We start from the raw sequence: 27164 nt of genomic DNA, 5'->3' as shown, positions 1-27164 counted from the left end.
ATAGATAGATAGATAGATAGATAGATAGACAGATAGATAGACAGATAGATAGACAGATAGATAGACAGATAGATAGACAGATAGATAGATAGATAGATAGATAGATAGATAGATAGATAGATAGATAGATAGATAGATAGATAGATAGATAGATAGATAGATAGAACAATAGGTGGATGGATAGATGGAACAAGAGGTAGATAGTTAGATAGATAGAAGGATAGAATGATGGATGGATGGATGGATGGATAGAACAAGAGGTGGATGGATAGATAGAAGGATAGAATGATGGATGGATGGAATGATGGATATATGGATATATAGAACAAGAGGTGGATGGATAGATAGAAGGATAGATAGATAGATAGATAGATAGATAGATAGATAGATAGATAGAAGAATAGAATTATGGATGGATGGATAGATGGAACAAGACAGATAGAACGAGATTGATAGATAGAACAGGAGGTGGATGGATAGACTGATAGAATGACAGATGGATGGAAAGAAGGATAGAAAGATGAATATAAGGATAGATTGATGGATGAATGGATGGATAAATAGATAGATGGAACGAGATGGATAGAACAAGAGATAGATAGATAGATAGATAGATAGATATATAGATAGATAGATAGATAGATAGATAGATAGATAGATAGATAGATAGAAGAATAGAATGACAGCTGGATAGAGGGATGGATGGATAGATAGAGATAGATTGATAGATACTTGGGTAGATTGAAGTAGGTAGATAAATCAAGATGGATGGATGGATAGAATGACAGATGGATGGATGGACAAATAGATGGAAAGAATGATAGATAGACAGACAGACGGATGGATGGATGGATAGATTGATAGATACATGGGTGGATTAAACTAGGTAGATAGAACAAGATAGGATAGATAGATGGATGAATGGATGGAAAGATAGATAGATAGATAGATAGATAGATAGATAGATAGATAGATAGATAGATAGATAGATAGATAGATAGATAGATAGATAGATAGATAGATAGATAGATAGATAGATAGAATGACAGCTGGACAGAGGGATGGATAGATAGATAGAGATAGATTGATAGATACTTGGGTAGATTGAAGTAGGTAGATGGATCAAGATGGATGGATGGATGGATAGAATGACAGATGGGTAGATAGATGGATAGAGAGATAGATAGATGGATGGATGCACGAATGGATGGAATGGCAGATAGACAGACAGAATGATAGAACAATAGATCGAAAGTTAGACTGACAGACGGATGGATGAAAGGATAAAATGACAGATGAACAGATGGATGGAGATGGGTCTGTCTGTCGTTGTCAGCGAGTCTGCTAAAACACAGTGCATTTGGTTTGTCCAGTGTAATTGTGATGTCCATGGCTGCGTCTGAAATCGCCTACTACTCAGTAGGTACTGCATTTGAATGTAAACGCACTACTCGGCCGTTAGAAAAGTGCGTTCTATACGGGATACATGTAAAAAGTATGAATGGAATTGGGTTGTACTACATCCGCTATTTTGTCTTTATCACATAACCTACCTGCGTCAGTTGCGTCGCTTCCATTCATGAATTCTCTCGCGGGGCATCATGGGATAGCGCAGCATGCTTGGGATGCGCATTCCAGAATCTCGCCGGAAGTAGTAAGTCATCCGGGTACTTCTCACATTCTGATTTTCGAATTCTATGAATTCAGACACACTACTCAGCTCGCATACTGATTTTAGCGTACTATATAGTATGGAAGTATGCGGTTTCGGACACAGCCCATGTCAAATAATCATTATGAATGAATGTGGCACGGCTTTATTTACTCCTGTGCTTTTGACGATCAGATCAGCTTTATCGTTAAACCAAGATGAAGTGAGTCGCTGTAAATAACCCCGAGAGATCCTATAATCCAGACTGTAATCTTCTGCTGCTGTTTCAGTGTCTCCTGAGTTTGCGGATGGTTTTCGGTTTGAGAGTCCAGATCCGTTGACTGACTCTACTCTACTGATCGAGAACACTGTACGGGCGGATGAAGGTGTTTATACCTGCAGCATCGCCACCTTCCCATCCGGAAACTTCCAGAGGAGGATCAGCCTGAGCGTCTGGAGTGAGACTCGCACTCATTCACATCACTTTTAATCTCACATTACCAGCAGCATGTGTGCTATGATGAGGGAAAAGCTGAGGTGCTGACTCCAGGCACTGCAGAATACACTGACAGGATACACGTATACAAAATGCTGTGACTTTTAGGAGAATATTGACCTTAATCTTCAGTGTGGAGGAGCGCTCATGCCTTATGGAAGAAATGACTAGGGATAATTAACGGCACAAAACGGTCAAATTAGTTCCTCGACAAGCAAGTGTGTTCATGAATATAGGTAGAAAGTAGAATAATGTGTTAAGAAAATAGCCAAGCAGCACAACGAGCTGTTTTTAACATCTAAAAATCAATGAATGAGAGCGGAAGTCTGGAGCCAAAAAGATTTCAATAGCTGCAGCTGTTCAGACGTCCAGAATAAGGTCAATACGTTTGAATAGAGTCTGTACATACACAGTGCACAATACAATAAAATATTTATTCTCATCTATATTCTGATCTCACAAACAACAAACTTTACACTTTTGTTCTGTCTATATTCCATATAATGTTATTTATATTGTTATTATTATAAATATTGTCTTTGTATGATTTTATTTATATTATTATTGTTATTATTATTATTATTATTATTATTATTATTATTATTATTATTATTATTATTTATATTATTATAATTATCATTATTATTTAAGTTCTATCTATTCATTTTTTTTTCTTCTTCCTAATATTATCATCTTATATCTTTATTTTTTGCCAATTATTATAATATATTTTTAATATATTATTATTATTATCATTATTATTAATGTTATTATCTTTATATATTTTATTATTATTATATTATTATTACTACTGTTACTATTATTAATATTATTATTATTATAATTAATATTATTATATATGTATTATTTATTATTATTATTATTATTATTAATAATAATAATAATAATGTTTGTATTATTATATTATTAATATTATTATTGTTACTATTATTATTATTTTATATTTTTTAAATATATTATTAATATTATTATTAATAATGTTGTTGTTGGTATTATTATTATCATTATTATCATATTGTATGTTTATTTTATTTACTTTGTTATTATATTATAATTAATACTATTGTTTTATATTTATTTAAAAATAATAATAATACATATTATTATTATTATTATTATTATTATTATTATTATTATTATCTTTATATATTTTCTATTTGTTATTATCATTGTCATTATTAATGTTATTATTACTATTATTATATTATTATTTTTTAAATCCTATTTACTTTGTTACTTATTAATATTATTAATATTATTAACATTATTATTATTATTATTATCGTGATGATATTGTATATCTGTTTTATTTACTTATATAATAATAAGTTATTATTTTTATTATTGTTTTAACCTTTTTATATTTTTTATTTATTTATTTAATTAATATTATTATCTTTGTATATGTTATAATTGTTATTATTACTACTGACATTGTTCATCATATATTTTATTTTATTTACTTATATAATTTCTATTTATTTTAATATTGTTAAATTGTATATTTATTTTTGTTTACTTATTTACTTATTATTATTATTATTATTTTATTATTACTATTATTATTATATATTTTATGTTCTATATTTGTTGTTGTTGTTGTTGTTGTTGTTGTTGTTGTTGTTGTTGTTAATATTATCATATATATTTTTATTTTTTCATTATTATTATTATTATTATTATTATTATTATTATTATTAAAAACAATAATAATTATTTTAATATTTTTTTACTATGTGTTTATTTATGTTTTTTTGTTTATTTATCTGTTAATCTGTAATTGTATTAATTGTGAATGATATGTTCAGCCAAAGCTCCAAAAATACCAATTTATAAAACTAAGTTTATTAAAGGCGAGTAATGTTTCGGGCCCATCAGACTTCATCAGGCTCCTCGTGGGTTTGTGTGTTGGTTTGTTTGAATGTGTTTTGTGATTTATTAATAGTTTATTTATTACATTTATTAAAAATTTACAAAAAAAATATTAAAATGTTTATAAAAATATGCTGATGATGATAATAATAATAATAATAATATTAATAATTCAGTAACAAATAAATTAATGAATAAATTAATAAGTAAATGCATAAATAAAAATAATAAAATATGTAAATATAAATGTTCTTCTATTCTTCTTCTCTTGCAGTGTACCCGATCTCCTCTGTGGAGCATGTGGTCCTCAAGGAGGGTCAGTCCTATGGTATTGCTGCATCTTGTCGTGCGGTCGCTCACCCTCCGGCACGTCTGTCCTGGGACACTGATGTTTCTGGCCAATCGCAGAACCGCAGCGGAGACGGAGGAGTCGTGACCACTCAGTTTTCTCTCTATCCTTCACGCAGCATGAACGGACAGAAGCTGGACTGTCTGGTCTGGCATCCTGTTTATGAGGAACCGCACAGACTCGCCAACAAACTCGTCGTACAATGTGAGTCCAGCTGCAGTACTTGTTTCCCAAAATATGTGAGAGAGGCTAAAAGAAGCTCCCACCTCCTAAATAATGTAGTATCAAAATTATCATGTACATTCATTGTTCCAGTTGAAGCTTTTTTTCAGTAGTGTATTCTTGACCAAGGAAAGCCTTTGCAGAATGTTGCTGCTGCTCTAGTTTTCTGCAGTGGATGTAATTGTGAGCTACTCTGAATCTCTGCGTTTTCTGTGTTTAATCATTAGTTCCTCTGCGTTTTCTCTGTTTGTGCATTTAGTTTGTCTGCATTTTCCATGTTTGTGCATTAGTTCCTCTGAGTTTTGTCCGTTTGTGCGTTAGTTCCTCTGCATTTTGTCTGTTTGTGTGTTAGTTCCTCTGCGTTTTGTCTGTTTGTGCGTTAGTTCCTCTGCGTTTTGTCTGTTTGTGCGTTAGTTCCTCTGCGTTTTGTCTGTTTGTGCGTTAGTTCCTCTGCGTTTTGTCTGTTTTTTGCATTAGTTCCTCTGCGTTTTGTCTGTTTTTTTTGCATTAGTTCTTCTGCGTTTTGTCTGTTTTTTGCATTAGTTCTTTTGCGTTTTGTCTGTTTTTTGCATTAGTTCCTCTGCGTATTGTCTGTTTTTTGCATTAGTTCCTCTGCGTTTTGTCTGTTTGTGCGTTAGTTCCTCTGCGTTTTGTCTGTTTTTTGCGTTAGTTCCTCTGCGTTTTGTCTGTTTTTTGCATTAGTTCTTCTGCGTTTTGTCTGTTTTTTGCATTAGTTCCTCTGCGTTTTGTCTGTTTTTTGCATTAGTTCCTCTGCGTTTTGTCTGTTTTTTGCATTAGTTCCTCTGCGTTTTGTCTGTTTTTTGCATTAGTTCCTCTGCGTTTTGTCTGTTTTTTGCATTAGTTCCTCTGCGTTTTGTCTGTTTTTTGCATTAGTTCCTCTGCGTTTTGTCTGTTTTTTGCATTAGTTCCTCTGCGTTTTGTCTGTTTTTTGCATTAGTTCTTCTGCGTTTTGTCTGTTTGCGCGTTATTTCCTCTGCGTTTTGTCCGTTTGTGCATTAGTTCCTTTGCATTTTCAGTGTTTGTGCATTAGTTCCTCTGCGTTTTCAGTGTTTGTGCATTAGTTCCTCTGCGTTTTGTCCGTTTGTGCATTAGTTCCTTTGCATTTTCAGTGTTTGTGCATTAGTTCCTCTGCGTTTTCAGTGTTTGTGCATTAGTTCCTCTGCGTTTTGTCTGTTTGTGCGTTAGTTCCTCTGCGTTTTGTCTGTTTGTGCGTTAGTTCCTCTGCGTTTTGTCTGTTTTTTGCATTAGTTCTTCTGCGTTTTGTCTGTTTGTGCGTTAGTTCCTCTGCGTTTTGTCTGTTTGTGCGTTAGTTCCTCTGCGTTTTGTCTGTTTGTGCGTTAGTTCCTCTGCGTTTTGTCTGTTTGTGCGTTAGTTCCTCTGCGTTTTGTCTGTTTGTGCGTTAGTTCCTCTGCGTTTTGTCTTTGTGCATTAGTTCCTCTGCGTTTTGTCTGTTTGTGCATTAGTTCCTCTGCGTTTTGTCTGTTTGTGCGTTAGTTCCTCTGCGTTTTGTCTGTTTTTTGCATTAGTTCTTCTGCGTTTTGTGTGTTTGTGCATTAGTTCCTCTGCGTTTTGTCTGTTTGTGCGTTAGTTCCTCTGCGTTTTGTCTGTTTGTGCGTTAGTTCCTCTGCGTTTTGTCTGTTTGTGCGTTAGTTCCTCTGCGTTTTGTCTGTTTGTGCGTTAGTTCCTCTGCGTTTTGTCTGTTTGTGCGTTAGTTCCTCTGCGTTTTGTCTGTTTGTGCGTTAGTTCCTCTGCGTTTTGTCTGTTTTTTGCATTAGTTCTTCTGCGTTTTGTCTGTTTGTGCATTAGTTCCTCTGCGTTTTGTCTGTTTGTGCATTAGTTCCTCTGCGTTTTGTCTGTTTGTGCGTTAGTTCTTCTGCATTTTGTCTGTTTGCATGTTAGTTCCTCTGCGTTTTGTCTGTTTGGTGTTAGTTCCTCTGCGTTTTGTCTGTTTGTGCGTTAGTTCCTCTGCGTTTTGTCTGTTTTTTGCATTAGTTCTTCTGCGTTTTGTCTGTTTGTGCGTTAGTTCTTCTGCATTTTGTCTGTTTGCATGTTAGTTCCTCTGCGTTTTGTCTGTTTGTGCGTTAGTTCCTCTGCGTTTTGTCTGTTTTTTGCATTAGTTCTTCTGCGTTTTGTCTGTTTGTGCATTAGTTCTTCTGCGTTTTGTCTGTTTGTGCATTTAGTTCCTATGCGTTTTGTCTGTTTGTGCATTAGTTCCTCTGCGTTTTGTCTGTTTGTGCGTTAGTTCCTCTGCGTTTTGTCTGTTTGTGCGTTAGTTCCTCTGCGTTTTGTCTGTTTGTGCGTTAGTTCCTCTGCGTTTTGTCTGTTTTTTGCATTAGTTCTTCTGCGTTTTGTCTGTTTGTGCATTAGTTCCTCTGCGTTTTGTCTGTTTGTGCGTTAGTTCTTCTGCATTTTGTCTGTTTGCATGTTAGTTCCTCTGCGTTTTGTCTGTTTGTGCGTTAGTTCCTCTGCGTTTTGTCTGTTTGTGCGTTAGTTCCTCTGCGTTTTGTCTGTTTGTGCGTTAGTTCCTCTGCGTTTTGTCTGTTTGTGCATTAGTTCCTCTGCGTTTTGTCTGTTTGTGCATTAGTTCCTCTGCGTTTTGTCTGTTTGTGCGTTAGTTCCTCTGCGTTTTGTCTGTTTGTGCGTTAGTTCCTCTGCGTTTTGTCTGTTTTTTGCATTAGTTCTTCTGCGTTTTGTCTGTTTGTGCATTAGTTCCTCTGCGTTTTGTCTGTTTGTGCGTTAGTTTCTCTGCGTTTTGTCTGTTTGTGCGTTAGTTCCTCTGCGTTTTGTCTGTTTGTGCGTTAGTTCCTCTGCGTTTTGTCTGTTTTTTGCATTAGTTCTTCTGCGTTTTGTCTGTTTGTGCATTAGTTCCTCTGCGTTTTGTCTGTTTGTGCGTTAGTTTCTCTGCGTTTTGTCTGTTTGTGCGTTAGTTCCTCTGCGTTTTGTCTGTTTGTGCGTTAGTTCCTCTGCGTTTTGTCTGTTTTTTGCATTAGTTCTTCTGCGTTTTGTCTGTTTGTGCATTAGTTCCTCTGCGTTTTGTCTGTTTGTGCATTAGTTCCTCTGCGTTTTGTCTGTTTGTGCGTTAGTTCTTCTGCATTTTGTCTGTTTGCATGTTAGTTCCTCTGCGTTTTGTCTGTTTGGTGTTAGTTCCTCTGCGTTTTGTCTGTTTGTGCGTTAGTTCCTCTGCGTTTTGTCTGTTTTTTGCATTAGTTCTTCTGCGTTTTGTCTGTTTGTGCGTTAGTTCTTCTGCATTTTGTCTGTTTGCATGTTAGTTCCTCTGCGTTTTGTCTGTTTGGTGTTAGTTCCTCTGCGTTTTGTCTGTTTGTGCGTTAGTTCCTCTGCGTTTTGTCTGTTTTTTGCATTAGTTCTTCTGCGTTTTGTCTGTTTGTGCATTAGTTCTTCTGCGTTTTGTCTGTTTGTGCATTTAGTTCCTATGCGTTTTGTCTGTTTGTGCATTAGTTCCTCTGCGTTTTGTCTGTTTGTGCGTTAGTTCCTCTGCGTTTTGTCTGTTTGTGCGTTAGTTCCTCTGCGTTTTGTCTGTTTGTGCGTTAGTTCCTCTGCGTTTTGTCTGTTTTTTGCATTAGTTCTTCTGCGTTTTGTCTGTTTGTGCATTAGTTCCTCTGCGTTTTGTCTGTTTGTGCGTTAGTTCTTCTTCATTTTGTCTGTTTGCATGTTAGTTCCTCTGCGTTTTGTCTGTTTGGTGTTAGTTCCTCTGCGTTTTGTCTGTTTGTGCGTTAGTTCCTCTGCGTTTTGTCTGTTTGTGCATTTAGTTCCTCTGCGTTTTGTCTGTTTGTGCATTAGTTCCTCTGCGTTTTGTCTGTTTGTGCGTTAGTTTCTCTGCGTTTTGTCTGTTTTTTGCATTAGTTCTTCTGCGTTTTGTCTGTTTGTGCATTTAGTTCCTCTGCGTTTTGTCTGTCTGTGCATTAGTTCCTCTGCGTTTTGTCTGTTTGTGCGTTAGTTCCTCTGCGTTTTGTCTGTTTGTGCATTAGTTCCTTTGCATTTCAGTGATTGTGCATTAGTTCCTCTGCGTTTTGTCTGTTTGTGCATTAGTTCCTCTACGTTTTCTCTGTTTGTGCATTAGTTCCTCTGCGTTTTCTCTGTTTGTGCGTTAGTTTCTCTGCGTTTTGTCTGTTTGTGCGTTAGTTCCTCTGCGTTTTGTCTGTTTGTGCGTTAGTTCCTCTGCGTTTTGTCTGTTTGTGCGTTAGTTCCTCTGCGTTTTGTCTGTTTGTGCGTTAGTTCCTCTGCGTTTTGTCTGTTTGTGCATTAGTTCCTTTGCATTTTCAGTGATTGTGCATTAGTTCCTCTGCGTTTTGTCTGTTTGTGCATTAGTTCCTCTGCGTTTTCTCTGTTTGTGCATTAGTTCCTCTGCGTTTTCTCTGTTTGTGCATTAGTTCCTCTGCGTTTTCTCTGTTTGTGCGTTAGTTCCTCTGCGTTTTGTCTGTTTGTACGTTAGTTCCTCTGCGTTTTGTCTGTTTGTGCGTTAGTTCCTCTGCGTTTTGTCTGTTTGCCTGTTTGTTCCACTGCGTTTTGTCTGTTTGTGCGTTAGTTCCTCTGCGTTTTGTCTGTTTGCGTGTTAGTTCCTCTGTGTTTTGTCTGTTTGTGTGTTCGTTCCTCTGCGTTTTGTCTGTTTGTGCGTTAGTTCCTCTGCGTTTTGTCTGTTTGTGCGTTAGTTCCTCTGCGTTTGGTCTGTTTGTGCGTTAGTTCCTCTGTGTTTTGTCTTTGCGTGTTGGTTCCTCTGCGTTTTGTCTGTTTGTGTGTTCGTTCCTCTGCGTTTTGTCTGTTTGCGCGTTAGTTCCTTTGCGTTTTGTCTGTTTGTGCGTTAGTTCCTCTGCGTTTTGTCTGTTTGTGCGTTAGTTCCTTTGCGTTTTGTCTGTTTGTGCGTTAGTTCCTCTGCGTTTTTTCTGTTTGTGCATTAGTTCCTCTGCGTTTTGTCTGTTTTTTGCATTAGTTCTTCTGCGTTTTGTCTGTTTTTTGCATTAGTTCCTCTGCGTTTTGTCTGTTTTTTGCATTAGTTCCTCTGCGTTTTGTCTGTTTGCGCGTTAGTTCCTCTGCGTTTTGTCTGTTTGTGCGTTAGTTCCTCTGTGTTTTGTCTGTTTGTGTGTTAGTTCCTCTGTGTTTTGTCTTTGCGTGTTAGTTCCTCTGTGTTTTGTCTGTTTGTGTGTTCGTTCCTCTGCGTTTTGTCTGTTTGCGCGTTAGTTCCTCTGCATTTTGTCTGTTTGTGCGTTAGTTCCTCTGTGTTTTGTCTGTTTGCGTGTTAGTTCCTCTGTGTTTTGTCTGTTTGCGTGTTAGTTCCTCTGTGTTTTGTCTGTTTGCGTGTTAGTTCCTCTGTGTTTTGTCTGTTTGTGTGTTCGTTCCTCTGTGTTTTGTCTGTTTGCGTGTTAGTTCCTCTGTGTTTTGTCTGTTTGCGTGTTAGTTCCTCTGCGTTTTGTCTGTTTGTGTGTTAGTTCCTCTGCGTTTTGTCTGTTTGTGCGTTAGTTCCTCTGTGTGTTGTCTGTTTGTGCGTTAGTTCCTCTGCGTTTTGTCTGTTTGCGTGTTAGTTCCTCTGCATTTTGTCTGTTTGTGCGTTAGTTCCTCTGCGTTTTGTCTGTTTGTGCGTTAGTTCCTCTGCGTTTTGTCTGTTTGCGCGTTAGTTCCTCTGCGTTTTGTCTGTTTGTGCGTTAGTTCCTCTGCGTTTTGTCTGTTTGTGCGTTAGTTCCTCTGTGTGTTGTCTGTTTGTGCGTTAGTTCCTCTGCGTTTTGTCTGTTTGCGTGTTAGTTCCTCTGCATTTTGTCTGTTTGTGCGTTAGTTCCTCTGCGTTTTGTCTGTTTGTGCGTTAGTTCCTCTGCGTTTTGTCTGTTTGCGCGTTAGTTCCTCTGTGTTTGTGTTGTAATTGCTCTTTCTTTGTGTTTTTACTTTAGTTCCCGTCTGTTTTTGCTTTAGTTCCTCCAGATGCTGAGGCTGTGGGCTCTGGATCATGGCAGATCGGAAGCTCTGGATCAGAGATCAGATGTTTGGTTAAAGGAAACCCGCTGCCGCAGAACGTCTCCTGGAGCAGGTCAGATTTCAGATCATCTGCTTCTCTAATTTTTATCTTAGAGGAGGATTCAGTCTGACTGATGTGTAAAGCTACAAAGCATGGTTGATTTGTTATCGGTGAGTTCAAAAACGAAACTATCAGGGCTGGTATTTGGTCTTTTAAATATTATTATCAGTGAGTAGCAAAACAAAAACATTAGTTCTCATCTAGTCTTTTAAAAAGTGGTTTCTGTGGGTGCAAAGGCAAAAGTACCAGTAGTTGTATTTGCTCTGTTAAAGTGGTGTTGTTATTGGTGCTGGGAAGTATCAAGAGGAAAAAATAATAAAGGGTGTTTGTATTTGGTCTTTAGGATTTGGTATCTGTATTAACGACTACAAAGACAGGAATATTAGCACTTGTATTTTGTCTTTACATTTTGGTATCGGTCAGTACCAAGACCCTTATATCAGCTTTGGTATTTGGCCTTTTAAAAACTGGTATCGGTGCATCCCTGCTAGTGATCCAGCAACACCCCTGAACCTGATGAAGCGTGAGGTTTCCAGCCGTCTTTGTGTTTGTGAGGGCTTTCCTGTTTCTGCTGAAGCACAAAGAGAGGCAGCGCTGCGTGTTCACCGCTCTTTCAGGAGCAGATAAAGCTGCAGTGTCACGTTGCATCCGAAAGCGAGTAGTCGAAAAGAGCACTTTCAGAAAGAGCAGGACTGGAGGGATGAGGGTGGAGGAGTACAGACGCTCAGTAAGCCCTAAATAACCCGCCTGTGCTGTAATGAGTGTTTAACCAGCGCTCAAACACAGGCTTCATGCTGGATTACAGAGGCACAGCAGCGACTGCAATTTACAGCGTTTGATGCATCAGTATCTACACGCACACACGACTTTAATCATGCTCTTCTTCTGTGTTTCTGACAAATATTCATCCAGGAAGAAGCGTTCACTGCAGAGACCAGATGAGTGAAGGTGTTGGGGTTTGTTTAATTTGTTTTAAACGTGTATCTGCCATTGAGGTTAGACTGTATTCCAGTGACAGATACACTCCTGAGCAAAATCTCAAGACCGGGGGAAACATTTCAAGTATTCACTTTAGCACCGGTGGATTGTAATCAGGTTGCAAGTACTGCTTTGAAATGCCAAATAAAGACACAGGTGCAGCAGAGAGTAGGCAATTAAATTAAAATTGCATTTAAACTCAAACAGGCTCAAATCAGCTGATCAAGTGTAGGATCAGAGCCTTAAAGTTAAATTCTGTGCAAAACTGGCTTTGCTGTGAGTTTCCTTCGGCCTGTAAAACTCTAATGATCTCTAGATGGCCAAGGCAAAAAAGGCTTTCTCTTTTTGAACGTGGCAGGATTGATGAGCTTGTTGCGTGCCGGAGCGACTGTCTTTGTTTTGGTTATTTAACCCGCCCAATGCCAGTTTAGCCAATTATATTCCAGCACCTGGGTTGCCTTGGTGGAAAACAGCGTAACGATTTATTCAGTCAGGAAGAGTCTCAAAGCATGCGTCTGTGACTGAAATGTGACCTCTGGTGGACAATAGCAGACTCCGAAATGAGGCGCAGATTCAGAGTTCCACATGAAGTTATGAATTGGCAAATTAGTTGAGCAGGATACATTGTAACCAGGGCTTTACATTAACACCCGGCAAATGTGGGTAGATTTCAGCTTTGGCGGGTTAGACAGACACCTCCACTAGCCACTTTGGCTGGTTGAAAATAAATTTTAAATTGTAGTTTTCCTAAAAGCAGGGTTCGACAATATAAGGATGACCCAATATGCGTGCAAATGTGATCTTAGAATTGAAAAGTAAACTAATTGTGATCACGCGAGCAGAAGAAAGCAAGTGAATACTGAATGAGAGGATGATGATCACTCGCGCTAACAGCTGATGTAATGCGCGTGACGACTTAAAATGCATGCGCGCTCCCGAATCGTGAAGCAACCGTGTCTGGAAACGCAACTGTCATCGGTTCTCTTTCAAATAAACTGGACAAATAGTGATGAACATGCACCTTCAGTCCTGATGCTTTCAAGAGCTCAAAATGTGTATTTTTGTAAGCAGCAGCGGTTGCTTTCACTTTGAACAGATTATTAATGGCCTAAAGTTAACCGTGTGCATGTGATCATCCTTTCATTATCACACACGGTATGTTTCACCTGCTTTTATTTGCTTACGGTTTTATTTGCTTTTATTTTTGTTAAAATGGTTTAATTATCTTTTTTTTTTTTACAATATTGCTTTAATTGGAGATGAACTCTCCATTTATGTGCAGTCAACTGCTGATCCGAGAGATCTTTAGCCATGACAGGTTACCAAGCTTATTTTTGATACATGACAATAGTTATTTTTTTAAAAGTCAATTGCTTTTCTTTCTTTAAGACGTATTTTGTTAAATAAAAAGTATAGTATACAGCTATATTTTGTTTGTTTTGACACATTAAATTTGTAGCTGAGAAATAATTATTGTTTAGTGTGGCTATAGAGATAAATTTGGTACAACACTGTGAAACCATGACCCATTTGCTCATGGTCATTGAGCAAGCTCATACTTGACACACACAAAGAGAAATGAATGAGGACGCATGTGGACATAACATCAAATTTAAATCAAGTAATTTTAGCATGTCAATGGCAAATTTATGCATGTAAAACATATTTTCCCAACAACAAAATTGTGGCTAGTGAAAATGCAGAGTGGCTAGTAACATTGGAAAACTACTAGCCACAGTGGCCAGTGATTAAAGAAGTTAATGTAAAGCCCTGATTATAACCCTGTTTGCACCAGACGAAACCGGACAGACATGTAAATACAGCCATTCAGAAGCACAGAATACTGCACTCACTGCACTCCAGTCTATTCACCTTATTCTCAGCTGTCGAGCGGGCGCTGCCATTTGAATCTTTTTGTCTCGCGACTTCCGGTCACATTCACTTCCATTCATTTTTTGACGTTAACAACTGCTCGTTACGCTGCTTGATGTTGCAATTTAATATTTTCTTATTATATTATGCTACTTGGTCTGTGTAGTCATGCAAACATTTGTTTGTTGAGCAAGTAGTTTGGCCGTTTTCTGCCGTTTATTATTCCTAGTCATTTCTCCCATAGGCGACTGAATCGGAAGTTCTAAGACAATCGCGAAAACAGGCGCACTTCCGCATTTTACAATAAGGTCAATAATCTAACGAATACATATTAAACCTCTTTAACATGATTAAATGTAGAGGCTGAGTCACTGATATGTGTTAGTTTGCACTGAGTCTCAGATCTAAAGTTCAGTTTCAGACAGTTTATTTTATTCTCCAGATCTGAGCGGAACTATCTGCTGCTGCTTTCAGTAGTGTGGCAATAAATGTGATGTGAAACAGCATTCAGACTCACATTATGAGCATTTAGCACTGAATAAAGCACATGAGCTGTACCTGAGCTGGTCATTGTCAGGTTATCCTGTTGTTAGCTTTGAGAAATAGAAGCCGCTTCTAATATATCCATTCGAAGTGTTGGTTAGGACAAAAACTCGCAATCAATAGTTTAAACACTGGGTGTCAGACTTGCATACTGCACCTTTAATATTATATATTATTAGTATTAGTTGTATTATTAGTAAGTATCCTATCTATCTATCTATCTATCTATCTCTCTATCTCTCTATCTATCTATCTATCTATCTATCTATCTATCTATCTATCTATCTATCTATCTATCTATCTATCTATCTATCTATCTATCTATCTATCTATCTATCTATCTATCTATCTATCTATCTATCTCTCTATCTATCTCTCTATCTATCTATCTATCTATCTATCTCTCTCTCTCTTTCTCATCCATCTTTCTATCGTGTTCTATCTAACTAGTTTAATCCACCCATGTATCCATCCATCCATCCATCTATATATCTATCTATCCATCCATCCATCCATCAATCTATCCTTCTATCTTGTTCTATCTACCTAGTTTAATCCACCCATTTATCTATCAATCTATCCATCCATCCATCCATCCATCCGTCTATCTATCATTCTTTCCATCCATCCGTCCGTCCGTCCGTCCGTCCGTCCATCCATCCATCCATCCATCCATCCATCCATCCATCCACCTACCTATCTCTACTCGCCCACCAATGCTTTCTCAACTTTTCAAGCACCAACAGAAGTGTCAGCCAATCAGATTGCTTTATGCAAATACACCAGCTCAGACTGTAGCTGATTGGAGACTAATTTTATTGGCTGATGCTGCTATGACGATCGTGTCAGCCTCCACTTTAGACACGCCCTTCGTCAAGCATTGACGCTGAAGCCCTGAATGAATCAGGCGTTAAGTGTTTCTGCTGGCTACACCTCTCTAAGTGGCGTTTTCATTCAGGTCCAGTTGAGTTTGAGCCGAGAGTCAGAGATGATCGTAATTACAGTGAAGCTCTGAAATCTGAGATGAGTTTAATGTGGAGTCTGGCGAAGACCCTCAACTGAGAGTGTGTGTGCGTGGCTGAGAGTGTGTTTGAGTGTGTGGCTGAGAGTGTGTGCAGCTGAGATTGTGCGCTTGCATGTGTGTATGTTTGTCTGTTTGTTTGTGCCTGTGCACGCATGTGTTTGCACACTTGTGTGTTTACGTATGCGCATGTGTGTTTGTTTGAGTGTGTGTAAATTAAATGTTTATATATTTTCAGAAAGAGAACGGGCCATCAAACCCCCCTGTTTCAGCAGGGTGCTTTCACACCTTTAGTTTGAATAAAGTCAGGAAAGTGGGTGTGTCCAGCTCTGTTTAGAGGGGAGTGTCAAGTGGCGAAAGAGGGAAGGGTTTGCATAAAAAGGAGAGTTTCAGTATGTGAACTATAGCTGATTTTTACAGCGGCAACACAAACGAGACTCAGAGAGTCTCCAAACAATTCTTCTTCTTTCACTTGTTTTGGCAACACAACATGGCGTCTCTCTGCCGTCTGAACACTGCAAAAGGTAAACAGTCTAGGAAGCGATCATGCATACTAATGAAGCTGCACCTCATACACAATAGAGCGCGCTGATTGGTTTAAAGTCTTACTCGTGAATGATTGCAGTACACTCAGAGACGTCACAATGTACTCGCCGGTACAGACATCCAGTCTGTTGTTTTTAACCAGGCTAACAAGTTCCTAAACTTCAGGGGGTGTTTAGACAATTTTCAATCTGGTTTCAGAGCACATCACAGTACAGAGAGTACTCTGACCGTGCGTTCACACCGAAAGCGGCGACAGCGTCAAAGTAGCCGGAAGTCATTCATTTTCAATGAGAGCCGGCGGCGATAGGCGGCAAGGCGCAGCGCGTCTTCGCCGGCGTGAGCGTCGAGGAGAGTTGAAATGAAGTCAACTTTATGATAATGAGCTATGACGCGGTTCGGCGGCAAGCAATCAGAATGAAGACGTCCATCGATTGATAACAGTTCAGAGAACACAGACCTGTGAACTTTGGTTCCGACCACAGTTGTTCCCAAAGGTTTGATTATTGCGGTCGCCGGATTTCCAATTATTTAAATTTTTTTCCTACAGGAACATGCATTAAATAAGTTACTGGCGAGTTACTGATGTTCATTAATGAAATATAAATTTATCTTAAAGCGGGAATCTCACGCGATGTGACAGTACAAAACAGTACTGCTGCTTCAGGATATTTCAGACATATGGATACATATTGGATAAATAGAGCAAAGCCACAGCACACGCAACTTGATCTTCCATTGTTGTATGAATTTGGTAAGAAGTGCGCAACATTTTCACGCTAAAAACATGTCTTATGCAGAATGTAACTGATAATGCTGCAACGGCTCCTTAAAATATGAGATCAATGTAGCGAGTTTTGACACTCTCGCCGCCGGAGCTGAAGGCAGACAGCGTTGTCTCCAGGGCGGCCAGAGCGACCTTGGACGCTCTCGCCGCTTTCGGTGTGAACGTACGGTTATAAAGATAATCAATGATATACACCTAAACACAGATTCAGGTAAAATAACAGTGCTGGTATTGTTGGATCTCAGTGCTGCATTTGACACTGTCGATCACAGCATACTACTGGATAGGCTGGAAAACTGGGTTGGGCTATCTGGCACGGTCCTCAAATGCTTCAGATCTTACCTTGAAGGTAGAGGTTACCATGTCAGTATAGGTGACCATAGGTCAAGGTGGACACCCATGACATGTGGAGTCCCACAATGCTCGATTCTGGCACCTCTCCTGTTCAACCTTTACATGCTCCCTCTAAGCCAAATAATGAGAAAGAACCAAATCTCCTACCACAGCTATGCTGATGACACTCAGATCTACCTAGACTTAGTGCCTAATGACTACAGCCCCATTGACACCCTCTGCCAATGCATTGATGAAATGAGCAATTGGATGTGCCAAAACTTTCTTCAGTTAAACAAAGAGAAAACTGAAATTATTGTGTTTGGGAACAGAGATGAGCTTCTCAAGGTGAATGCGTACTTTGGCACTAAAGGTCAAACGACAAAAAATAAGGTCAAGAATCTTGGTGTGACTCTGGAGTCAGATCTGAGTTTCAACAGTCATGTCAAAGCAGTCAGTAAATCAGCATACTATCATCTCAAAAACATTGCAAGAATCAGATGCTTTGTTTCTAGTGAAGATTTAGAAAAACTTGTTCATGCTTTTATCAGCAGCAGGGTGGATTACTGTAATGGACTCCTCACTGGTCTTCCTAAAAAGACAGTCAGACAGTTGCAGCTCATCCAGAATGCTGCAGCCAGAATTCTGACCAGAACCAGAAAATCAGAGCACATCACACCTGTCCTCAGGTCTCTACACTGGCTCCCAGTTACATTCAGAATAGATTTTAAAGTATTATTACTGCTCTATAAATAACTAAATGGCCTAGGACCTCAATACATTACAGATATGCTCACTGAATACAAACCTAACAGATCACTCAAATCTTTAGAATCTTATAAACTAGAAGTTCCAAGAGTTCAGTCAAAGCAGGGTGAATCTGCCTTCAGCCACTATGCCCCTCGCTGCTGGAATCAGCTTCCAGAAATGATCAGATGTGCTCCAACATTAGGCACATTCAAATCAAGACTGAACACACATCTGTTTAGCTGTGCCTTTACTGAATGAGCACTGTGCTGCGTCCGACAGATTGCACTATTAAGTTTTTCTCTTCTTCTTCATTCTTTTATATCACATTTTACCTGTTTTTATGCTTTTTTTTTACTCGTTTTTATTATTTGTTTTTATTTTTATTTTACTTGTTTCTTTTATTCTTGTTTATGTAAAGCACTTTGAATTGCCATTGTGTATGAAATGTGCTATATAAATAAACTTGCCTTGCCTTGCCTTGCACGCTGGAATACACGCAAGGATCTAATCGCTATGACACAGTTTCAGAAATTTTTTTTAAACTGGAAGAACGAATTTGCTGTAAATAACTCAAAAACATCCAGTTTTCACTTGTTAGTGAGATATACGTGTCTTAATAGTGTTTATAGCAGGGTGGGACACATATACGACTGTCAACAGCTCAACACATGTGGTGTTTCGTGACTCTTTAATATTAGACATCATACATATTTTTTGAGTGTCTAACTTATCTGTTAGTCCGTGTCTATAAGAGCATGTGCTTTTGCCTGTTTATTTTGTCCATGACAATGCACTGACACTGCTCCTGGTGTGTGTCTGTCTCTCTCTCTCTCACTCTGTGTCTGTGTGTGTGTTCAGGAGTGACGGTGTGTTGCCGTCAGGAGTGTTGGTCCAGAAGGACAGGCTGGTGTTTTCCCGTCCGCTGCAGCAGACCGATGAGGGTGTTTACGTCTGCAGGACACACAACACCCTGGGAGTCGCCAAAGCTGAGTTTACACTGCAGATTGACGGTATGGTTCTCATGTTGTATGATGTATTACACCAAAACATATTGCAATAAACATCGTCATTTTATGCCTCCGATGAGAATGACAATATAATAACGTCCACTCTTCCAGAGAACACATCATATTTCATTTATACGAATATTTAATGTAATTATAGTGATTTAAACACTTTAATAATTCTGCATCGGAGTCAGAAAGTGAAAACGCAGATCCTAAATAAATAAATAATAATAAATGTTACACAAGTTCAAGGTAAAGACTAACAGAGGCTGTGATATCTGCTACCAGAGCTATTTTCAGCCGTCACACACCCACATTTACAATACTATAGTAAATACTACAGTGTTTTTAACCATACTGACACGGAGTCTTCATGATGCCGCTCAGGGCAATCACCCATACTGCCCATGTGTTCAATAGTATCTGGATGCAGCCTTTATGATGCAAGCTGAGACTGCATCACTCAGCGATGCAATGTCAGACACAATGCATTCAATGGAGTGAGTGACGTCACTGACGGGTGGGGTCAGGTGAGCGCATTAAAAAGTATTGGATGCAGCTCAGATTGCACTGCACCGAGTCTGCAGCCAGACCCCTCTCCATGTGTTTGCACATGTTTGTGTATGTCTGAGAGTGTTTGCATGCATGTTGTTTGCAAAAACGTGTGTGTGCATGTCTGAGAGAGAGAGTGTGTGTTGTATTTGTGCATGTATGTGTGTGTTTGCCCGTGTGTATTTCGCGCATACTACATCTGTATGTATGTTAGTAGTTTAAGTGTGTGTGTGCGTCAGTGTGTTGCTTGCGCATGTGTGTGTTGTTTGCACATAGCCTACATTGTGTTCATGTTTGTGTGTGTGGCAAGATTCATTCATTCATTCATTGTCGGCTTAGTCCCTTTATTAAATCGGGGTCGCCACAGCGGAATGAACCGACAACTCATCCAGCATGTTTTTACCCAGCGGATGCCCTTCCAGCTGCAACCCATCTCTGGGAAACTGTGTGGCAACAGTAAAAGACAAATCATATCTCTTTATTTGGTGAAAACCAGCAACAAGGAAGAATGCATGATTATATACGGTCAATGAATGTGATTATAATGGAAGTCAATGGGGCAAAAGCAGCACCAACATCACCAAAGGGGAGTCTATCTGGAGAGTGTGTTGAGCTTTTTTTTTTTTTTTTTTTTTTTCAAAGTTGTTTCCCAAAATATCTGTCAAAATAGAAGTTGACACCAAAACTTATCCCATTTGCTAAAAAGCAGAGAAAGCTGTGGCCAAATTAAGACTCAAAATCAGCCCAGAGTGGATGAAAACGACCTGAGAGCACACAGGGGTTATAATAATATAAACAGGGGAACATTACAATGATGATTAGATTGTTAGCAGAGTTATTTTTATATTAGACATGTATTAAAGTGCACTCTGGTGCAGAAATAGACCAACTCTGTCTGCGGCAGCAGGAAAAGAGCCTGAAATAAAGCGGATGTTTGATTGTGGAAATGTTCTGTTTGTGTGTTGTGACTGATCAGGTCATTTTCTCTGCTAGTTTATTTCCACACAGCAGCAGCGAGTTTGACTTCCTCATAATGGTTTTCGCAATCATGTAAATTTAGCTTTTATTCTCAGGCAGCAGTGACTCAGAAACACCGCCTGCTTTCAGGGTTAATGCATGTTTATTTACCACACAGTCATGACTCTGCTGCCCCCTTGTGGAGATAATGGGATATTTTAATATGTCTATTTTACATCATAATCAATTATTATATTCAATTAAAAATAAAACATTGCAGGCATCAGCATACTTTACTGTTTAAATAATGATTTTATTATTATTTTTTTTAAAGTGTCCTTAAAGGTTTTGTTCGTACACTCACTGGCCACTGTATTAGGTACACCTTACTTAAACCAAGTTAGACCCCCTTTTGCCTTCAAAACTGCTTTAATCCTCGGTGGCTGAGATTCAACAAACTACTGGAAATATTCCTCAGAGATTTTGCTCCATATTGTCATGATAGCATCACACAGTTGCTGCAGATTTGTCGGCTGCACATCCATGATGCCAATCTCCCGTTCCACCACATCCCAAAGCTGCTCTATTGGATTGAGCTCTGGTGACTGTGGAGGCCATTTGAGTACAGTGAACTCATCGTCATGTTCAAGAAACCAGTCTGAGATGATTGAGCTTTATGACATGCTGCGTTATCCTGCTGGAAGTAGCCATCAGAAGATGGAGACACTGTGCTCATAAAGGGATGGACATGGTCAGCAGCAATACTCAGGTAGGCTGTGGCGTTGATGCTCAATTGGTACTAATGGACCCAAAGAAAATCTCCCCCACACCATTACACCACCACCACCAGCCTGAACCGCTGATACAAGGCAGGATGATCCATGCTTTCATGTTGTTGAGGCCAAATTGTGAGCCGAGCATCTGAATGTGTCAGCAGAAATGGAGACTCATCAGAGCAGCAACGTTTCTCCAATCTTCTATTGTGCAGTTTTGGTGAGTCTGTGTGAATTGTAGCCTCAGTTTCCTGTTCTTAGCTGACAGGAGCGTCACCCGGTGTGCTCTTCTGCTGCTGTAGCCCATCCGCCTCAAGGTTGGCCGTCTTGTGTGTTCAGAGATGCTCTTCTGCAGAGCTCGGTTGTAACGAGTGCTTATTTGAGTTACTGTTGCCTTTCTATCAGCTGGAACCAGTCTGGCCATTCTCCTCTGACCTCTGGCCTCATCAACAAGGCATTTGCGCCCACAGAACTGCCGGTCACTGGATATTTCCTCTTAGTCAGAGCATTCTCTGTAAACCCTAGAGACGGTTGTGTGTGAAAATCCCAGTAGATCAGCAGTTTCTGAAATACTTAGAGCAGCCCGTCTGGCAGCAACAACCATGCCACGTTCAAAGTCACTTAAATCCCCTTTCTTCCTCATTCTGATGCTCGCTTTGAACTGCACCAGATTGTCTTGACCATGTCTACATGCCGAAATGCAATGAGCTGCTGCTATGCGATTGGCTGATTACAAATTTGTTAACAATCAGTTGAGCAGGTGTACCTAATAAAGTGGCCGGTGAGTGTATATGCAAATGAGGCATTGTATATGTCAATACACATTAATTTGCATACTTCCAAACTAGTAATCTGAACATTGGATTAAGCCAGGTTCAAAACCAGCATTTGATTTTGACAACAATGAAAATAATTGTAGGTGGCGCAGTGGGTAGCCCGTTCACCTCACAGCAAGAAGGTCGCTGGTTCGAGCCTCAGCTGGATCAGTTGGTGTTTCTGTGTGGAGTTTGCATGTTCTCCTTGTGTTGGCGTGGGTTTCCTCCAGGTGCTCCGGTTTCCCCCACAAGTCCAAAGACATGTGGTATAGTTGAATTTGGTATGCTAAAATTGACTGTAGTGTATGTGTGTGAATAAGTGTATGGATGTTTCCCAGTGATTGGTTGCAGATGGAAGGGCATCCGCTGCGTAAAACATATGCTGGTTAAGTTGGCGGTTCATTCAGCTGTGGTGACCCCTGATTATTAAAGGGACCAAGTCAAAAACAAAATGAATGAATGAATAAATAATTATTGTATTTAATAATAATAACTGTATTTTTATATAGTGCCTTTACAACTGAAAGCACTCCACACAAAAAAGTGAAAGTAAAACATTGAAAATGGATAAAACGTTCAATATCCCGAGTCTTAAAACACACACACTTAAATACAGCGCTCACAAATAGATGAGTGTAAAGTAAGAGTGTGAAGACATGGGTTTTCAGTTGTTGTTTTGAAAATAAGGAGGTTTAAAGCATGCCCTATCACTCAATAAATAAGAGTAATATCAATAAGTAAATAAACACTAACAGAATTAATTTCAGCGTGTTTGAAGAGTAAAGTGTAAAGTCAGATGAATGCTGTGGAAAATCGTCAGTGTGTAGAAATTAAATAAACCTAAGCCTTGATGTAGTTTATTGGAATATAAACTGGTGTAGAAATGTCAAAAGTTTAGCGAGTTATTGGAATATGGATGTAAAAACACAGTAAATTTAAAGTTTATTGCGAGTTTCTTTCAATTTAGAGAAGAATAACTTAAAAAATAGAATTTAGACATGAATAAAAGTGTGATGTGTGTGTGTGTGTGTGTGTGTGTGTGTGTGTGTGTGTGTGTGTGTGTGTGTGTGTGTGTGTGTGTGTGTGTGTGTGTGTGTGTGTGTGTGTGTGTGTGTGCGTGTGTGCGTGTGTGCGTGTGTGTGCGTGCGTGTGTGTGCGTGTGTGTGTGCTGATGAAGTGAAGATTTCTGAATTACAAAAATAACCGTTGAGTTAAGAGTAGGGGTGTCAATCGTACGGCCCAGGGACCTGATCCGGCCCATAAATGAATTTAATGCGGCCCGCAAGATGATTCTGTGAGCTGAAATTTTTCAGTAAAATATACTGCTGTTTCAATTGTGTCCACTGGATGGCGCAATAGCAAACTGTTAATTTCATCTAGCTACCTCAGAGAGAAAGACCTCATCTATACCGTCATACCACACCAGTGCTTCCCACAAATAGACTTTACTAGGGCGGGCTGCCCGTGTATATTCGGTGGTGACAATTGAATAATACTATTATTATCATCCTCTTACACTTTTTTTTTTTTTTTTTTTTTTTTTTTTTGTATCCATCTAAGAAAACTAAACATTCACGATCGATTAACCAGTGGAGAATCTTCTCTTGCTCTGCACGTTTCCTACTGCTGATTCTGTGTGTGCGCGATCTGTCACTCACACAGGAACTTGTGCTCTGCAGACCCACAGAGACGCACCTTTTCTGCCAAAATGCGTCCAACCGTAGTTTCTGAATCTCCAAAAATGTCCAGAAATCAGGTTTTACTTTCGCTTTCTAAAGTTGCCGTTATTTGTATGCGTTTTTGCATCACCGTTTCACAGCTGACTGCGCGCGCACGGCCACGAGTGAAACATTAAATGATTAATCATTTAATAAACGACCCAGATAAACTTGATACTCTGAGAGAACAAAATGACATCTATAATGGCTGCAAAATATTTTAACATCATCAGAAATGGCTAATCAACTAATTTGCTTTATTTAAATGATTTACACTTTTTATTGTAGTAATTATTATAATTTTTAGCAAAGATTTCTGATATTTATTTCTTATTTGCTGCATATTTTATTAATTTAATGATGTTAATATATTACATAATTTATACATAGCTAAAATGCTTTGACAATACTGTAAATGTCATTCCAATATAGCAACTTTACACACAGAGAGCGAGAGAAAGAGAGCGAGAGAGCACTCTCTCTTTTTAATATATATATATATTAAATCCATATTCCAATAAATGTGTATATATATGTATATATATATATATATATATATATATATATATATATATATATATATATATATATATATATATATATATATATATATATATGTGTGTATATATGTGTATATATGTATATATATGTGTATATATATATATGTATATATATATATGTATGTATGTATGTATGTATGTATATATATATATGTGTATGTATATAAATGTGTGTGTGTGTGTGTGTGTGTGTGTGTGTGTGTGTGTGTGTGTGTGTGTGTGTGTATATATATATGTGTGTGTGTATGTATGTATATGTGTATATATATATAACATTTGTCATGCCAATAAAGCAATTAATGAATTGAATTGAGAGAGAGAGAGAGAGAGAGAGAGAGAGAGAGAGAGAGAGAGAGAGAGAGAGAGAGAGAGAGAGAGAGCACTCTTTACCTGTCAGTGGGTGCACATGGCTCCTAAAATAGCATAAAAGAGAAATAGTGGATTTCTATTATTTTAACAGCCTTTTTAAAATAACTTTAACCCATGAAAAGCAAAGGTGTATAACAGTGTCATAATAAATAAAAATATAGTTAAAATCACATTATTTTGTTTGTCTCGTGTAGTTGACCATTATTGTGCTGTGGGGAAAAGCTGTTTTTCAATCCGGCTACCACTGCAACTATATTTGTTTTGACCAGTCCGGCCTACTTGAGAACAGATTTTACTCCATGTGACCCCTGAGCTAAAGTGAGTTTGACACCCCTGATCTCAAGATTCTTAATAAAAATAACAGACATCATGTCATTGAGCAGTGTATAAGCCAGTGTATTGTGATCCTCCGAAGAATTGACACGCATCCATCGTTATGTGAAGACTGTACTTTATTAATGGCGCACTCATTAACAGGAAATGCTGTATCATGCCACCTTGTGGTATTTTCCTCAATGAGGAGGCGGAGTGTGTTCTTAAAGGAGCCGTCACATTGAAGTGCAACACTATCAACACATCAATCACTTGGTGTTTCTAAACAGATCACAATGATTTACACAGGGGTTGTGTATTATTAATTGTGTGTGTGTGTGTGTGTGTGTGTGTGTGTGTGTGTGTGTGTGTGTGTGTGTGTGTGTGTGTGTGTTCAGCTGTTCGCAGTGAGTTCTCCATCAGTTCGTCACACACTCTCCTCATCGTGATCGGAGCGGCGTCTGCAGGTGTTTTAGTGTTATTCGTGGTCTTCGCCATCATCTACATCAACTGCAACCTGAGCCGCAAGAACCGCAAGCTGAAGAGAGCTCTGAGCGCCAGAACGTGAGTGTGTGGACACGCATCCCAAAGATACACTCTCTCACATACACACTTATATTTACATATACCTTCACCGGCCTCTTCATTAGGTACACCTTACTAGTATCAGGTTGGACCCCTTTTTGCCTTCAGAACTCCCTTAATCCTTCATGGCAGAGATTCAATAAGGTACTGGAAATATTCCTCAAAGGTTTTGCTCCCTATTCCGCATTGTAGCCTCAGTTTCCTGTTCTTAGCTGACAGGAGCGGCACCCGGTGTGCTCTTCTGCTGCTGTAGCCCATCCGCCTCAAGGTTGGACGTGTTGTGTGTTCAGAGATGCCCTTCTGTAGAGCTCGGTTGTAGCGAGTGCTTATTGGCTGATTAGAAATTTGCGTTATTGGACAGGTGTACCTAATAAAGTGGCCGGTGAGTTTAGGTATGACACTCATATACACACTCACACAAGTTTAAACTCATGTCAAGATGCAAAATGTAAGATTTATCCGTCTCCACTCTGATAAGGCATGAGGTATTTTAGTTGCTTCTATTGTTTATTTATTACAGGGATATTCGATTAGTTTGTCATGAGCGCCGGTTCATGAAAAGCATCCCAAACGAGGGGCCGGAGAGATATGACGTGCAATATAAGTGATGACACAACAGCATATTAGAGCCCATATGCTGTATTTGTGCTCATAAACTAATTAATCTACATTGAAACGTTAATATGTTGTATTTTGAAACTACATAACATCAGTGCAGTGTATAATGTGGCTTTTTTTTTTACAAGCACATCCAAATGTTGTATTTCGAGGCACAGAATCGGTGTGCTGCTGAAGTCGGCTTCTACATTCAGACACATTCATGTGTTGTCTTTTAAACTGCATAACAATTAGAGATGCAACAATTATAGATGTTGGTTGTACGATTATAGTCTGAAGAATAATCATGGGTTCACGGTTATCACCATTATTATGCATTTATTTAATTTAAAACACGACCAGTTTAGAAAATAACCATAGATATATATACACTAGATATCGCATAGGGACCCTGAGCATGCATCAATAGCGCCGCCACATTGGTACAGTGCTCCCAGGACAAATGTCATTCAGCCACACTAGTCAAGACAGTGTTATTACGTGAAGATGCGGGACTTTAGAGCTGTCTACGGGTGTAGAAACGAGCAAACAAAGAAATCAAAGCACAACAGCAGAACATTCCAAAGGTAATATTAAGGTTTTTTCTGTTTTTGTATGTTCTGAACTTTTGTGCTAATAACGTTATTGATGATAACAGTCACTTACTGCAGTCACTATACGGCAAAGCAGCTCCAACTCACACTAAACACTCGGCTTATGCTAGTTTTGTTGAATAAAATCAGCAAACAATGCAAAAGAAATATGACAACGAGATGCTGCGCTGCCAGAAACTTGTATTATTGTCGGCTAACGTTAGTGAAAGAGTCGTTCGGGGGAATCATTCACAAACGAATCGCTCCCTCCGTCAGTATGAGAAGTGAGAGCAGGAGAGGAGCTGTGTTTCAGGACATGATTAGATCAAATTTAACAGGGAGGGTGAACAAGCTTTTTGTCAGGAATGCCCGTGCGGTCACTGATCCATCAATGTAGAAAAGTGATGTAAAATTATAATTTTCGTAATTAGAAAAACAAATTACACACTAACATCCAGGAAAACTCCCGATCATAGATATATGTGTATATGTGTATATCTCTGGCTTTGGATGACCACAGTCCTCCACTGTACCTTGCTCCCGCATTCATTTCAAAGGAGCGCTACCCTGTAGCAAGATGGCGGCGCTATTGACGCATTCCGTCCAATAGACAACAATAGGCCAGGCGACATCTAGTGTATATATCTATGGAAAATAACAAGAAAACTGCTTGTGTTTATTGCTGCTCAGTAACCAAATGCAGCACAAATATTAATAAAAAGCAAACAATAGTCCATGTCTCTCTTTGGACTTAAAAATAAATGAAAAAGTTTTTGATTTAAACATGAGTGATTAATTTTACAATGAAAATACATGACAGAACAATGAATAATAACGATAAGATTACA

At 38.8% G+C, this 27164-nt stretch overlaps 1 protein-coding gene across 1 annotated transcript in view; it reads left to right on the top strand.

The window, feature by feature from the left end:
• The window catches only part of nectin4b (nectin cell adhesion molecule 4b), a 51443-nt gene that overhangs the window by 17190 nt on the left and 7089 nt on the right, over nt 1-27164 (top strand). The window contains exons 3-7 of the mRNA XM_001334949.9: nt 1942-2109; nt 4315-4593; nt 10549-10663; nt 18337-18488; nt 24940-25105. Coding sequence (XP_001334985.6) covers nt 1942-2109; nt 4315-4593; nt 10549-10663; nt 18337-18488; nt 24940-25105 — 880 coding nt within the window. The remainder of the gene's footprint in view (nt 1-1941; nt 2110-4314; nt 4594-10548; nt 10664-18336; nt 18489-24939; nt 25106-27164) is intronic.

Source organism: Danio rerio, chromosome 2 (genome assembly GCF_049306965.1).
Source record: "Danio rerio strain Tuebingen ecotype United States chromosome 2, GRCz12tu, whole genome shotgun sequence".
NCBI lineage: Eukaryota > Metazoa > Chordata > Actinopteri > Cypriniformes > Danionidae > Danio > Danio rerio.
The sequence above is the reverse complement of the archived record's forward strand: the minus strand, read 5'-3'. Positions and strand labels throughout refer to the sequence as shown.